The sequence below is a fragment of the Drosophila mauritiana genome, chromosome 3R (assembly GCF_004382145.1).
Source record: "Drosophila mauritiana strain mau12 chromosome 3R, ASM438214v1, whole genome shotgun sequence".
In the NCBI taxonomy this organism is placed as follows: Eukaryota; Metazoa; Arthropoda; class Insecta; order Diptera; family Drosophilidae; genus Drosophila; species Drosophila mauritiana.
The window spans coordinates 23680046-23696359 of record NC_046670.1 but is presented as its reverse complement, the minus strand read 5'-3'; the positions used below and the strand labels follow the sequence as shown (position 1 = coordinate 23696359).

The 16314-nt window shown below is 43.7% G+C and overlaps 2 protein-coding genes across 2 annotated transcripts; one reads left to right on the top strand and one right to left on the bottom strand.

Moving 5' to 3' along the window:
* Positions 1–781: 781 nt before the first annotated feature.
* Positions 782–8293, bottom strand: LOC117144308. Its single transcript, XM_033309420.1, has 4 exons — positions 8075–8293; positions 7879–8019; positions 7614–7719; positions 782–857 (listed from the first exon to the last, which is right to left on the bottom strand). Exons 1-4 carry the CDS (start codon positions 8255–8257, stop codon positions 826–828), a joined length of 462 nt encoding a protein of 153 aa, XP_033165311.1. The 5' UTR covers positions 8258–8293; the 3' UTR covers positions 782–825.
* Positions 8294–8507: 214 nt separating this feature from the next.
* On the top strand, positions 8508–9034 carry LOC117144689. The gene is made up of 3 exons (XM_033310013.1): positions 8508–8550; positions 8604–8759; positions 8820–9034. The coding sequence occupies exons 1-3, from the start codon at positions 8523–8525 to the stop codon at positions 8936–8938; spliced, it is 303 nt and encodes a 100-aa protein (XP_033165904.1). The 5' UTR covers positions 8508–8522; the 3' UTR covers positions 8939–9034.
* The last annotated feature ends 7280 nt before the right edge of the window (positions 9035–16314 follow it).

Here is a 16314-nt window from a genome sequence, read left to right as displayed (position 1 = left end):
CGGTTGGGGGTACTCAAGTGGAGGCTGTTGATTTCATTTCCAGCGGGTGCAGCACGCGAGTCTCGGATCAATATAATGTATATGAAGGGGCGTGGCAGGGCGAGGGCTGAAAAAAGGGGTGAGCATGTGCTTGCCATAAAATCTCATGAAATATTTAAACAATCAAACTGCGAGTGGAGCATGGATGGTGTGGTTATGGGTGGTTAAAGTTAGCGAGTCTCCACTTTTGCACCTGCCAACTGACAGTCAGGAGATGTTGCTGCGCCATTTGTAGCCCAGTAAGCTTATTTAGCAGTTTCCGTTTCCGCTTACCTGTTCCAGCTGGCACGTCCCGGGCTCCTTCGAGTCGTCCTGTGCAAGTTTAATGCATTTAACGCTTACATTTCAGCCCTCGAAATTGGCAGAAACGGAGCAAAGTTGGCCCGGCCCGCCCATCTGTCGATTGTCTTGTCGGAGTTTTCGTGCCCTTTTTTCCCATTGTCTCGAGTGCGCGCTGGCGCTCCAATTCTTCGGTGGAATTTCTCAGAAATTGTTGCCAAACAAACGAATTAAATTTCCAGCAGACGGCAACCCACTTGAACTATTTATATCCTTTCAGTTTCCGTATCTCTTTTTTGTGGCGAGCGGAGAACAAATCCCAGCGCTCATTGAGGTCAGATCGCATTGCGTTTTTCGGTTTTTTTTTTTTTATTTTGTGGTGACATTAGTGCAGGACACCCACTGTGCGCGTGTGTGTGTGTGTGAGGGTAGTTGCCAAAAAATAAATGGTTACAGTTATTGCTTTACTGCCATTTACCACCGCATGCTGAGCTCCGCCCGAGTTGTTTATTTCCCAAGGATGGAAGATGCTACAGATACTGCGGATATAAGAACCAGATACCGATAGATCGGGGATGAGTATGGCATCTGGATGACTTCGGCTATTTCCTCTTCTCCATTTGGTTAATTGCTAGCTTTGGGTAGTTTTTAATCTCCTAATGGCCCCATGGCGCTATCCTTTTGTCGGTGGAGCTTCAATCGATTTGCCAATTATTTCAATGATTCCAAACCGTTTGGTTTCTCTCCGCTTGGTTTTCACAACTGCTTTCTTCGTTTCCCGGCTGTGGCCGAGTCGGGAAAGCTGAAAACTGAAAACTGCTGGATAAAGGCAGCCATGCAAAATTCTGGCCGGAACGGAACGGAACGGGGCACAACGGACGATGTCGAGCGGAAGCGGAAATAATATTCCCCAGCTCAAGCAGCGGAAATGATTTATTAAAAAATGGACCGGCAGTCAACTGAGGAATCATAATAATCGCAACAATAACAAAAAAATGGTCGATGTAAGGAAAAAATGTCAGGGATAAAAGTTGGTTTTGTCACACAATAAATCGCAACAAAAATCAAAGTGAAACGAAACTGCCAGGAAAAAGTTTTGGTATCAGCGAATTTTCGCTACACTTTTTATATGAGAAATACAAAATATAAGATGTAGAATATAAATATTTAGATATGGGTTAATTGCAAATATAAATGCAGTAAAATTAAGTTGCAACCATATATTTGTATGACAAGATTAAGTCCTCAGAGTAGATAATATCGTATATATACCCTGTTTATCAGCATCCAATACAATTGCTCGACAATTACACTGAGGGAGGATTCAGTGCTTAGTGACACAGAAATTCTGATTCTGCTGCTGACAGTTGGCAGAATAAAAGATACAAATGGAGCGCAGCGAGCGGAAAAACTGAAAGCGTTTGCAAATGTATCTTTGGCTGCTTAAAGTGGTCGAGTCTTTAAGTCGGATTAAGCTACAGCCATGCATTTGATTTGATCATTGCCAGAAGCCCAGGCACTTGAAGCATAATCACTGAGTGCTGCATGTGAAGTGGATTTTCCAATTATATTTTATCACTAATGCAGTCCGTAAAGGTATTCAGCTTGGATTAATGTTATCTCTTCATTTCCTGGGCGCACACCACAGCACACCACGTGTCTTGAAATATCTTTTGGATTTCGGTTCGTTCGCCCCCACATGTCAATTAGTAGGAAACATCTCTGTTTCCCTATCATTAATTACAGCTCGATGGCTGGGTTCGTTTTCGGTTTGGGGCTGCCGAGATTTTGTTTGGCCATCAAATAAACAAGCGACTGCAACTGCCACAAAAGCTGATATGCATTGCTTGGATAAACAACATTTTGTGGCTGCATTGCAAATTAAATTTGGCTAAAGCTCTTATCACTTATCACATGGCTGAGCCAAAAGCAAAGAACGCAGGACGAGCTGCATCCGCTCGAGCGCACAAGTTGCAAAACTAATTAGCATCAAGTCAGTCAAGAAAATGTAGTCAGCTACCGCTGCTGCTACTGCTGCAGTTTCCACCAAAACGCCACAAACGCTCTAAACTGGAGTGAGTTATGGCCCGAAAGGATGGGCAAAAGTGGTGCATCAACCCATTTGCCAGCTGCACACACTAGCTAATAAATTTAACTATAATCCGGCATTGTTGCACTAAGTACTTTTCATATTTACACAATATATAAGCTAGGTGAACGAGCGCGTGTGTGTGTGTGTGTCCCGCATTTGCATTCACATTCAGGCAGCCGACAGGCCTCAGATGCATGGCTAAAACTGCCTGAAACTGAAACAGAACTGGATGGCAGATTCAGATTCAGTGGCAGAACGCCAGTCAGCCCCGGAGTTTGCTCTGTCTTATGGATACTGTCTTCTGTCTGCTGTCTTTCCTGGCCCCACAAATGGGTCAAAAAAGGAGGACGGCTCGGTGCGGGATGCCGCCTCTCCAGGCGACGTTAACCGCATGTGAAAACTTAACTTCCGGCGACATAAACACTGGCAAGGAGCAAGATGCAAGGAGCTTGCTTAAAGTGCACCCGGAACGAGCAACGAAAGTAAGTGCAGCGTCAAAGCCAGATGAAATATTCAAATGAACAACCAGCTGAGCCGAGCAGAGAATATCATATATGGTGTATAGTTGAGGTCAACTTTTTAGCACAGATGATCGGTTTTCTTAAACTTATTCAAAGCTTTACACATTCTTAACAATTAAATGCATTCCTTCTTAATCAAACTAAATAAATAATCAAATGTATGATTATTGCATTAATCTTCTCAGTGTTATTTTAAATTATAGCTCAATAATTTTATCAAATATCAGCCAGTGATTACAGCTAGGATACGCAATTAACAGACAGATTATTAATCATTCATTGAGTAAGTTTAATGGGAATGTATGAATTAATAATACTTTTATGGCTGTCAACTCTTCGTTTTGACCACACTGAGCAGTTATGTGATTGGTAAATACTAAATGTGCTCCAAATTAATTCCATAAATTAAATCAAATGATTTTTATTCTGTCATCTCTTGCAACACACTGTTGACCACAATTGTATGTGGATAACCAGCGACACACAAGCAATTTGACTGACGTAAAAGTGAATGTGTCTAAGCAGAAGTTGAATCGCGTGTTTCTGTGCCAACGCATGTGTGTCTGTAGTTGTGCCACACTTGGCCACGTTTGCAGCCAGACAAAAGGATAACGACAAAAAGGTTGACAACAATGCGGGCAGACAAGGATACTCGCCTACATGCCCCATGCCCCATGCCCCATACCGTCTTTTGCCTGGCAGGTTGTCGACCCGATTGTTGTCACTGCGAACTGAACTTTCGAACCATTTCCGCCGGCTGCAGTTTCCAGGTTACCAGCTACCACGCACTGGGCCAAAATTAATTGCATACATGGCCCGCACACTTGATTTTCCCTGCTGATTTATACCTGAGAGTCTCGGAATGGAACGGCATCTGTTGCCCCCTTAACTTTTGGCCAACGTCAGTGGAGAAATAAAGTGCCCAACTCACCGAAGACGATCGCATCCTGTTTCCGCAAGCGAAAGTTGTTCGAGCCCTTTTCGCTCATGACTTTCAGCCAAAGTTTGGAAAGTGAAAAGTTTGCCAGCGAGCCGGAGACCGAATCAATGATTAGCAGCAGGAGCAGCGGCAGCAGTTTTGGAATCGAAGAACATAGTGGGCGGATCTTTATGGCTGGCAGCTAGTTATAAAGTCATTTCGTTGTCTGAGCGTCTGAATCCAGACCCTGAAAACTACCACATATGAGCTCACGGAGCTCGTGGCGTTGTCGTCATGACCCAAAATTGCGCCGGAATGGCCCACTTAGAGGCGCCGTGAAGCCTCTACAGATCCTTTTATGGCGATAAGGAGACAAGCGACAAGGACGAGAAAGGAGCAGGCACGCAGCCAGCCCAAAAGCCGCTTAGGGTCCTGGGAACCCTGTCTCAGCATCTCGCCTCATTGCATGCCACGCCTGCTTGCCCCAAAAGGATCCCATTGCTGTGTTCCGTCTTACCGCAATCAAAATTGTTACTTTCTAAGCCAATATGTTTTATGATGTATGAAATTTGATGTTGCGATAACATTTTACACGCCTGGCTGCGCTTTATTTTTTGCCATCTTAAAGGCCCAGTTGAGACCTGTCGGCCTGACTGCCTGCGACTGCTTTTAGCCAGCTTTTAAAGAGCCCGGCTGAATTGGCAACCCCTTGCGGCTGGCTATGTGTTTCCCATTTTTTTTTCTCCTTGCTTTTCTGAGCCCTCTTCTTTTTTTTATGGGGGCTGCCGCAATCAACGGCAAAGTTCAATGGGCCAAAACGGATGCCAAACTGCAACTAAATTCGGCTTTTACCAGTGAAATATTGTCAATTTCACAGCCATCCAATTGCGTGTGTATATGTGTGGGTCGCCTTTCATAGCGGCAAGGCTAAAAAGTGCAGCTCTTTGGTGTTGATTTTTATCCCCGCACTAGACCAAGCGATTTATGCCCTAAAAGAGAACGAGCCAGGTGCTCCAAGGTAGCCAAAGTTGTTCAAGATTTAGTTAGTTTACAGGGTATTGCAGGATATCTTTGCATTATTACCAGTTATGTGAGATTGCTTCTTGATATTTACTGTAAAGAACTATCACTGAAATACCATACTTAACTGAACTAAGAGAACAAACATCATATTGACATCCAGTACCATATTGTATATGTTAATTACATATAAGTAGAGCATTTATAAGTCTACTATTACTTTTTCCATTCTAGCCCCAATTGAAATGTGTCACCATTTTGCAGCGTTATGCATGCATCGCCCGCTCTTCTGGGCTCCATAAAAAACGGCGCTTATCATTCGCTTTTCTGCCGGCCATTTTGGTGGAGCGTTTTAGCTTAAGCGCCCATTCTTTCCGACAAAGTCTCTTTCTCTCTCACTCCCGCCATTTTAGCGGCCATTTTTGTTAGCTTAAAATATTCTTTTTATGCGCTCACGATTTTAATGCGCTTTGGCCATTTTTATGAAGCTTTTCTGTACTATGTAGCTCCACTGCTCAACCGCCTGTCATTTTGTATGAAATTCATGAAGCACAGCGCGGTTTTGTAAGCGGAAGACTTAAGCTGCCATTGGCCAGTGGTTAGTGGTGGGGGGCGAAGTTGGGTGGGTTTTTTTCTGGTGGTCTCAGTATGCAAATGCAATGGCCGAGCTATTTAATTATGTATTTAATGCTGCAGTTTGCATAATTAACCACTGTACTTGGGAGTGCACTTTTCGAGGGACTTGATGTGCACTAAAACCATCTTGCTAAAGACCTTATATACCTTATATGGATGCCTCCTCAAATGAGTTCTAAATGACTTGAGTTAACCATTTATCGCTTCGATGCGGCGAGAAGTCAGCACAGGAAGGACCTGCTCATGTATCCTGTCAGCCATTGTTTATTTATGCTGAGCAAACGCGACCGTGTGTGTTGCGTGTGAAATTGTCACGTCAACGGCAAACCAGAGAAAGTCAAAAGTGCGTCCTTGGATACCGTCTGCTGTTGGTTGGCACCTGCCGTTTGCTTTGACAAGAAATCAAATTAACAGGCCGCAACGTCTTGGTGCCCCAACGTGCCGTGCCTCATTCACCTGCTGAGCAGATATTACTCATACGCCACGTGGAAGATGGCACTCAAGTGGCCCTTTGTGCGTTTGTCTGGCGCTTTGGCCAAACCATTGACCTGAAACCCCAGGGTCTGGCCAAAGTGGCCCTACACCAGCAGCCTAAAATGACGAGCACTCTCGACCCTCGATGCGAGTGCATTTGAGCCCCAGAGCTTTTACAAAAACAGGATCCCATGCATGCATTCATTTCTCAAAAAGTTTCCCACAACTGCTGGCTGTGAATGTTTTGCATTTTGTTTTGCCTTGACCAAATTGACCAAATGGGCGAAATTGTTAACTTTACATTTAAGCAGATTACAAAACATCAGCGCGAGTCTGGCAGGGTCTATCCTGGCTACGAGTCATTCCCCGTTGATCCTGTTCATGTCAGGAGCTGCAATGCCTGTCAGCCTTGTGTCAATCATTTGCCACTGCGGCAGCCTGTAACTGGCTTTAGTGCGAAGATAATTGTTTTTTTTTTTTTTTTTTGTGCTCTGTGCGTTGGCTGCTCCACCCAGGCTTTAAATTATTTTGTTTCGCTTTTGTGCAGCATTTGTCCACCCAAAAAGAAAGGGCTAAAAGTGACAGTGGGCTAATGGATGTCGGTCCTTGCTCTCAATTGAATGTGACATCATCAGGCACCCACCTCAGCATCCGCTTCCCCAACTCCAACCAGAAGCCGCCAGAACGCGGCGATGGCTAATTGCCACCGCCTATTTGAGGCCAAAGCTAATTTCGATTAGGCAAAGCCGCAGACAGCATCAGAAATTTCTGTTTGGTTTCGGGTTTGAACGTTCAATTGCAATTGCGGTTGACCGGTAAAAAAATCAAATGACTTCTGGAAAAGCAATTGATTGGGAAAGGGAAGAGTCAATCAACTAAGCCAAAGTCAATGGTTTTGTAATAATTGGGGAAGTTTTGAGGTTTCTCCGGTAGGCCACATGTTAGGGACCCCAAATAAGTTGAATACATAACATAACATAATAATTGGAACCTTTTTTTTTTACTATTTATTTTTCATGAGAAATATATACGTATTACCGAATTGTTTCACATGTTGGTAGCAGATAGACGTTGGCAGCAATGAGTGAAAGCATCGTTGATTAATTTAATTACGTGGCTCGGAGTCGAACGACGGCTAACCGCTTCAGTGAACCAATTGAAAAATATTTTATATTTTAATTGAATTGCATTAAAATGCAATGCGCAATTTAATTATCATGGACTGAGGGCTGTTGACGGTTGGCATCGCGGCATGTCAATTGATTTGCCAACTGCGGCATGCCACATCGCAGACATTGGCAACAATGTTCTCACTGCCACAGCTTTTTCTGTGGATCCGTGTGCACATCATTTGATAATTATAATTAGTATTAGAGTTACACATTCGGATGACCAACCAACGGGATGACATCTATAATGGCATATCATTATTTGATAGCTCGCTAATGAGGCATCAATAATAGGTCTAATGATTTTCGCTCGTTAAACTTCTTGCGCCTATTAAACAAAATGTAAAAAATACAAATACCATCCTATCTTTGTTGCTAGCTCTAACATATTTTCTTTATATTGTTTACAAATCACAGAGGCCCATAAAGTATTTTATTGGCCACACAATAAGGGGAGCACTTACCCACCATCATTCTCAACTCGTTGACAGCTTGTAGCCTTTGAGGGCCAAATCGTATTGTCCTTAATTGCTTTTTAAAGGTCTGCCAACTGAGTGAATCAAAGTCTGGCTGCCAAATAGATGGGTGTGTGTATAAACACATACATATGCACATGCACAGGTGTATGTATATATGTTGCACAGGTGGAGATCGCTGGGCGGATGCCCATGCAACATTTGTTTCAAGCAATTTACTTCAACATAATCATATTAAATTTTCTCCACCTACTCGTTTAGCTGGCTGGTCCTTCTGCTCCTTGTGCTCTTGTACGCTCCTGTCTGTGTGTGTGTGTGTGTGTCTTTTGTGGGGGCGTGCACATCGTTTTTGTCTAGCAGTTGCCACCTGGACTCCAGTGCTCGGCCTGTGTATCTGGAAAATTATACTTAAAAGCTGGGAGCGTCCTTCGTACAGCACACACACACACATGCGTCTGACTTTGTAAGCTGCTGGCTGACACCAATAGAGACTCCGGTACACACGGTTGCAGGGTGTCCTTTTTATAGTTGCTCTGCGGCAGGACTCCTCCGACTCCGGTGTGTTTATTTTTTTCCCCGCTCTGCAGTTTGTGCCTGCCCTGCCCAGGTCGTTGGCTTTTTGGCTCACACATGGGGGCGTTTTCATTTCCTTGCTGGCGGCAGGAACATGCAACATCCAGGGAGTTTGCTTTCTGGGTTCCTGGGCTCCTGCCTTGCTGCATACACTACAGCAATTATAATTTCCTTCTAATTTCATTTGTAATAAAGTAAAAGGCCTCGCCACGGCTCGAGTCATGCGGTGATTATGCAAATTCCCTGAAATCCATTCGCCACACCCAATCATTTCCACAACTCACGACTGTGTGGGGCAAGATCATTTCCTTCGGCCAGTCGACCATGAAGGTTCTTTGGCTGCTTCTTCTGGGTAAGTTTGTGGCATATTGAGTATCTGACAGCGACTTCAAACCCAGCTTTAAGTATCGTATCTGAGTTCAACGCAGGGTGAGGGAAACTGTACCACCTGCGCTGCTTGGGTCGAGCGTGCGGTATGTGGCTATAATAATAGATGCTATACCAGTTTCAAGAGCACCTGCGAAATGGAAATGATCAACTGCAAGCTACCGGACGTGTACAGTAAGTTAGGCAGTACAGTGAATAATCAGTATGGGTCACATACTTCATATATGCTTGCAGAATTCAAAGAAACACCCTTTTATGGACACTGCTTTAGAGCCACCATACAAAAGTGCAAGGCCTATTCCTTGTTGCAGCAGCTGAACAAAAAGGACAGCTCCGTTGAAATGTTCGCTTAGTTAGTAACATTTATTAATGATATTGTGAGGCAAATGTGGCACACAACATACGAAAATGCACCGAATAATATTAAAAAACCATTGTTTAACCCTTAACCCCCTTTTTAACTGCCATAATAGGCTGGCAGTGAATAAAATATTTTACTTAAATCAGCCAATTTAACTTCAAAAGGACTCGCAGTACTTTGTGGGTGCGGGAGTTCGTGGTTACCCAGCAGTGCAGAACCGCCATTAATATGGGTGCATTTCTTTTTTTTTTTTTGCAACCTTTGCTTTTAAAAACAAACGGCAACAGTAGCAACATAAAGAAGAATTGCATCAAGCATATAAATGGATAAACATTTATTGCAGTTTATTGAAAAATTGGCGGTTATCGTACACAGTAGTCGAGCAAAAGGGTTACCAGAAGGGGGAAATTTGCACGACCGTTAAGCGTTTTAATTTCACACAAGAGACGCGGAGTTAAATGCGCTACATTCAATTGCTTGGGGTCTATGCGTTTTTTAAAATGTGTACTAATAAAAAATATTATATTATTAGTATTCAGTGAACATGAACATAAAACAAAATGATTGTGATTGATAAATTACAAATCGTACTAATATTTATTACTCCCCTGTGCATTTTTTAGTGCTGCTAGCCTTGCGTTTTGCAAACAACTATAATTATAATTAGGCCACTCGGAGAATTATGAACATTATCCTGCAATCCTGGCAATCCAAAGGGTGCACCACTTTGCGTTAGCTCTCATCACTTACGTTCCATATATACATACATATTTATTCTACCATTTATATTTGTGTTGCGTGCCTGCACTTTATGGCCATGCAGACACTTGCCGCGGCACACGGGCTGCAGTAAATTAAGTCGTTAATATCTTGTTTATCATGGCCTCCACGGCTCCCGACTCGCCCAGCCATCGACCATTGGCCATTGGCCATATGTTGACCCGGGTCGGGACTATGCTGCTCCAGTTAATTACATGATTTATACCCATAAATATACGCATGCAGTGAGCATGATTTATGAAATTAATTATATCCGGATTTTACCGGCCACGTTAGCCCGCGTTGGGGCAACCATTTTGTTGCAAGGTCCAGCGACTAAGGTGCGGAGTCTGGATTGCGAGGTCCGTGGTCCCGGGTCCAGGTGACCATGGTCCGGAATCCGTGGTTCATGGTCCTGTTGCCTGTAGAGGCGGCAGGCAAAGTGCTAATCAGTTTATCACTTGCTACAAACTCAGCCAAAGCGCGCACTCACACACAAATAAACGGGGATAATTTAATTTTATTGAGACTGGCACGAAGGAGCAACCAGGATATATGTAATATATAGATATACATATGTGGGTGAAGAGCTGGCCACCCACTTCAGCGCCTCCTGCGCCGCCCAACTACTGCTAACTCATTATGACTGTTTTATTAGCAGTTCGCGCGAGAAACTCCGGCAGGATCTGCGTTCTCTTTGCGCGCCGCTTGTTTCATTTACACTCGCTGGCTGAATTACTTTATTAGCCTAATTAAATGCGCCACTTGTACGCAAAATGGCACGCGGCTGTGTGCGGCGAGCAAGCCATTAATGAAATTAGCAAAAGTGAGCGGGATTTCTTTGCCGCCCGAAAGGCTCTAATCAAATTAATTAATTGCACCGCCACCGCCCTTCGTTCGATCGGCTGCTCCGCACCTTAAGGCATAATCCTGGCCAGCTGCAGCTGCTGATTTGGCATGACACATGGCGAAAACTGCCGCGAACACCTGCGAGTGCACAAAGCACCCAATGCGCCAAACGCGATGCGACGACACTGGCCATGGCGATTATGGCTATGAAACGGAAACGGAAACAGGAGCCACATGCGCCACAGATAGCGATATATGGCCGGAGGATTATGTCTGCAACGGGGCATCGCCAAGTGTCAGGATGCCACATATACTGCAGAACCGCTGGCTAAACGTAAGCCAGATACTGGCACACACAAGTAATTCCCTTTATTCTTTGCCGACAGCCGTAAGTTTTTAAATATTTACACATATGCGGGAGTGTCCTCTGTGTGTGTGTGTATTTGTGTGTGGTATTTGCATGTCAGCAAGCAATGAAAAATGGCCAACAAGTTGGTCGAATTCAGTTTGCTCTGGTCCCGAAGTTTGCTCTTTCAATCTGGTGTTGGAGTAGCAAGTAATAAAAAATAGTCATTGGAGGTCTTACGCACCAATACTTTCAAAATTTTGGTTGCATTAGTAAAGTAGTTAGTTAAGCTTAAGTTTTAAAGCTTAAACTCGGAGTCTAGCAGCTCATTTTGAAGAACATGCTAAACTGTGCCACAAACGAAACTTAGCTCTTACTTTTCCGAGTTATATTTTTGTGTAGCAGATTTCCTGAAATCCCCTAAAAGTGCTCTCAATTGTTTATAAAGCACAGCCCTTCCATATAGCCCACACTTCAGTGGGCCACTTTCGATTCCCAGGACCTGGGCTCGTTTTCATAATCAAGTCAGGTAACTTCATTGGAACATAAATTCGCACTTATGAGGCAAAGCAGAAAACTTTGGTAAGCCCACACTATCTGCAATCGACGGAAAACACACTCACCTTCAAAAGGGGAAAGGGAGAAAGGGGGGAAAGGCAGTCATGAAATATTTTTGAGAAAACAATTTTGCAGGAAAACAGCTCTCTGGCACTGGAAAAACTCGACAATGCTTCCCAACTATGTAACTTGGTTAATCCTATTGATTTTGATTTGCATACAAATTAGAATCTGCACATCCAGGAATCCAGGAGTGGAGCAAGTCAAGGACTCTCCCGGCAGTTGGTTAGCAATCTGCCAAAGGATTTCAAACTAAAAACTCTCCCAGGCTGACTGGCTGGCTGACTGGTTGGCTGTAGGTGGCAAAAAAGTGTTTAACATGTGTACAACCATATCCAGCTGAGGGAGAGGGCTTAAGCTTCTTATATCCTGGCATTAAATTTCAATTTAAGCTGGACGCTTCGAAGGCGAACATCGGGGCAACTCCGCATCCTGGCATCCTTCGGGAGGGGGGGCATGGGGGACTTTGGCATGGTGCTTGGAAAGCGACGAAGTGCGAATGCTTTGTGAAACAATTAGCATCTTGCTTAATTGTTAGCAGAGCGCAAGAGCGGAATATGGGGATACGTGTGGGATAGAATTTTAAAACATTTTAATGGAACATAAACTGAGCTTAAGGAGGCGGAATCCAACCTCATGGGTATTTGCTTTCGCTTTTTGCTTTCGCATCTGCCATTGCCACCCCTTAAAGTTCAGTGATGGGAAACGAAGTGGTTTGTTTTTGCACACAATCTTTCTGCTTTGAATTCAGGAGTAGATTGAATAGAATTCGATTGTTTACATTGAATTTAATATTTGAAAATATATGTATATGCTTTAATATTATTGCAATTCTTAATATAAAATTTATCATGACAATCGAAGAAGAAATGATACGAGGTATGAGGTACACAATACTTTCCATCACTGAGCACCCAAAATGCGAAAATGGAATTTAATGCGGTGCAAATACGTTTTAAGACCCGTGTTTCGCGCGAGCATTTTAATATCCTTTAATATTTCATTACGGCCCGACATCTGCATGAGCAAACAGCATATGGCACATACGGCGGCCCGTGGGACTTTCCGGCAAGGAATTTCAATTAAGATTAATTCGCGCATGTATAGCCGGCCGAGCTGCGGCACCTTGAGTCGGAGATGGTGATGGAGATGCCGGGATGCCGGCAGGAATGCCAGGTGAAATTGGGGATGCCGGCCCCCCTTTTTGGCACCTACCATGCCGTCGCGGTTTCTTTTCGCACTCGACTGCACTTGGGGCCACGCCTGAGCGGCGATGCGTTATGAAGAACGGCTGAGAAAAAGGGGGCGGGATGCGGCGGCCTGAGCGGCACCAAATTGTGCCACTTAACGGGGAGCAGCAGAAGCCAAAAGTAAGAAAGTGTACCGAAAACAGCAAAAAAAAAAAAAAAAGAAAATAGGGAAAATGAACAGGAAGCATGAAGCCAAGCCGCAGCAGCACGGCAAAGAACAACAGCAACAAATTAAAATAAACTTTAATCAGGGTGGGCAAACAAGGACGAAAAAAGTGAGTGCCAAAGTAAATGCCGGCAGCGCACTAAGTGCTGCGTTTCATCATCATCACCAGCATCATCATCGTCATCAAAGTCCTGGATGGATGGGATGCAGCGACTTGTCATCGCTAAAGCGCCAACTGCAGATGCTGCTTCTGCTGCTGCCGCTTCTGTTGCTGCCACTTCTGCTGCTGCTGTTGCTGCTGCTGCTGCATCACCATTGATAACTGGAGTGCTCGACGGGCAGTAAATATTTTTATTCAAGTTAATAACGTTGCTCTAGTTGGCAGCTTTGCTTGGTTTGCCGTTGCCATTTCCTTCTGTTTTTGCTTATGCAGCCGGAGCCAGCCTGTTTACGGGCCAAGTCCTTGGCGGCGTCTATTTACCAGCACTGCAGTTGTTTACTGAGGTTTCCATCATCCGTTCCCTATCTGCGCTCCGCTGTTTGTTCATTAGCCGCTCGGTCCATGGCAAAATCAGCGGCAACACCAACCAGCAGCAACATTCTAAAGGAGCGGCGGATACATTTTTACTCGTCGCTTGTTTTATGCGGTTTCAAATAAATTGCCAGCGAGCATCATTTCCGCTTCCCTTGCCGCACCAAAAACTCCCCGCGCCACCACCCCATGATTAAGCAGCCACATTCTGCTCACTCATCAGCGGGCGCTATGTGCACACAAAAAAATAATAATATTTATGAAAATATATCACAATTGTTTATAAATAATTCGCCAAAACGAGAAATGTTCACAGGATAATATTTCTATTGAGGTAAAAACTGTTCTTTCTTTTATTTTTAATTAGATAGCATAGTAAATGAATACTTTTTACATACAAAGCAAACTAGTGTGTGAATTTCATTTAAAATCCATTTGCCTGAATATTATTATTAAATATCATTGTAATGGAGTTTTCCTTTAAATTAGTTTTAGATTTATTTCAAACATGCAAGCAGGCTAATTAGTATATATTTTAATAACCATATAAGCTTTAGGAACTGAAATAAGCCTTTTGCTTTTCGAGCGCATTCCTTTTTTTTTAGAGTGTTCAAATGCTCTTTGGTTTATCCGGACATCCTGGGTGCCTCACATGGCAGCCTGCCATCGCCATCCTGCAGGATACGGCGCAGCCCTTCACTTTTGAACAGTAGTTACTATTTATGGGCAACACTTTGCCGGCTTGGGGTAACGACTGTGACTCAAGCCTGGACTGAAAAGGCAATTAAATGATTATTTGTGCTTTTACTTCCTTACCCGTGATTTAATGACGCTGTGGAAATATGTTTGCTGTCTGCCACAAACCCACGGGCGCGATGTAATGAACAAAAAACAATTAGGCAAAGTTGCCTGGACTTGCGGGGCTTGGTCTAGAAGCGCAATTAATATTTATTTAAATGGCTTTTTATGTGTTCCCCTCGAATGGCTCACCTTCATATATCATAATTAGCAGAGGGTCAGCGATTCTGATGGCACATGGCGGACTTCAGCAGAAAAGTCTGTAGAAGGAAACCAATTTGCATTCAATTTTGTGCTACCTTTTTTGTTTGCCTTTCTCCAGAGCAATCTCATTTTCCTTATTCGACTTTTCTTTTTGCATAAATTCCCCATTTTGTGATTTGGGTTGAGCTGGGTAAGAGTTGATTAATGTCTGGACAGGATTGTCTGAGTGCCTAACAAAGCGGAAAGTGCTGACTTCGAGTGCAGTTCGTTGTCGGGCTTATTGACACATACTTGTAATGACAATTATTTAATTGAAAGTACACAGACGACAGAGTCACTGAAATTAGTTTGACAAACTTTTTGACGATGCGACTGCATGAAAACTTGAGCTGACTTCTCGACTACAAGGGGGCATGGAGGTCGCATTTTCAATTTGGGCAACTTGCATTTGCACACAGAGACATTGATAAGGTTATTGTCGACCGGATTGCATAATACTTGCGTGAGGCAAGCCTGAGTAAATAAACACAGACACGACGACCAAACAAAGCCAAAGTAATTTGCACTTGTCCTCAGCGCTGCGCAACGCCCCCCAAATCGTCCTTTTGATCCTGAATGCCGCCCTGTGTAAGTGTGTGCGTAATTCCAGGTGTTTCCTGCGCGCCTCCGTCCCTGCTTTGCATAATTATTATTATGATTGCTCAAGTTTTGGTAATTCGGTCATGCACAAATGCAATTTCATTGAAGCCCGAGACGAAATGTGCGCCATTAGTTCATGCGGCACACGACCACATTTGACTTCAATCAATTTGCATCGCAAATAAGTGATTTTATAACTAATGAGAAAATGTTAAGCGACGTTTAACAGCAGGTGCACTGGCAACGGGATATGTATTTCAACAATTGCCTAACTGCGCTCAGTGCAGATAATGTCTCAAATATCATTAATTTAGCTCGAAGAGAAAAACAAACAGCACTGCAATTTAATCAAACATTTCAGATTATTTGGCCAATTTAGGTAGATTTGTTTGTATTTGTACTTTTGCGAAATGCTATCTGCAGCTTTAATCTGCGCATTTACCAATTATTAAATATTGGATGACAAACCACTAAGCCAATCATAGTAATAGATTAAGCTTTAAGGTTACAATAATTCAATAATAAGCCACAAAACATATCCTTTGCAGCTATGTCTCAAGCATTAAAATGTTTAGTTTCAAAGCGTTATATAAAATGCAGGCACATCTTAGAAAATCAAGTATTAAAATGTAACGCCATGCAGATTGATTTAAATATATACTTTCAAGCGACTTCCCCAACTTTAATCTTTTTATTTCTTTGCCAAAATGGGTGTCCAAACTCTGTCGCTCTCCTGGAGAAAAAGGACTCGATATGAGAGTGAAAAGAGCGAAGGACTTGGCTGGCATGCCAAAATCCTTGGTCGGCAGATACCCGCGGGGTGGAAGGACCCACCTGCTGGGCGCCATATCCTAATGGCCGCAATGTGCGCGACCATTAGTGAAACATATGGCCAGCCGGAGCGGGACGGACCGTCTTTGGGCCAAACTTTTTCGCTTGCCTAAACGTAACTTAATTTTTTGGCTTTGCCAGCGACAAACTCGAAGGGCTGCGGGTCAAACCCAGCTTGTTACCTGACTCGATCCGGCTCTATGGGGTAATTGGTCCCCGGAGTGCTGTAGCTACTTAGAGACATTGTGTGGTCCAAGCCGGTTGGTCCTCGCTGGTCCTTCCAATTCCCCCCTCTTGTCCCGACAACCATCTAGGCATATTTATGGCACAGGAGTGGCGATAAAAAACGCTAACCGTTTCGGCTTAGAGCTCCCTT

What these genes read in the sequence shown, in the direction of transcription:
- LOC117144308 (XM_033309420.1), bottom strand. Translation starts at nt 8,257, where the DNA reads ATGTGTGAGCCAAAAAGCCAACGACCTGGGCAGGGCAGGCACAAACTG. An exon ending in GCTTACAAAGTCAGACGCAT is followed by an intron (nt 8,020 to 8,074) that starts GTGTGTGTGTGT and finishes ATAATTTTCCAG; the next exon opens with ATACACAGGCCGAGCACTGG. An exon ending in AGGACCAGCCAGCTAAACGA is followed by an intron (nt 7,720 to 7,878) that starts GTAGGTGGAGAA and finishes TCTATTTGGCAG; the next exon opens with CCAGACTTTGATTCACTCAG.
- LOC117144689 (XM_033310013.1), top strand. Translation starts at nt 8,523, where the DNA reads ATGAAGGTTCTTTGGCTGCTTCTTCTGG. An exon ending in TCTTTGGCTGCTTCTTCTGG is followed by an intron (nt 8,551 to 8,603) that starts GTAAGTTTGTGG and finishes CCCAGCTTTAAG; the next exon opens with TATCGTATCTGAGTTCAACG. An exon ending in CAAGCTACCGGACGTGTACA is followed by an intron (nt 8,760 to 8,819) that starts GTAAGTTAGGCA and finishes ATATGCTTGCAG; the next exon opens with AATTCAAAGAAACACCCTTT.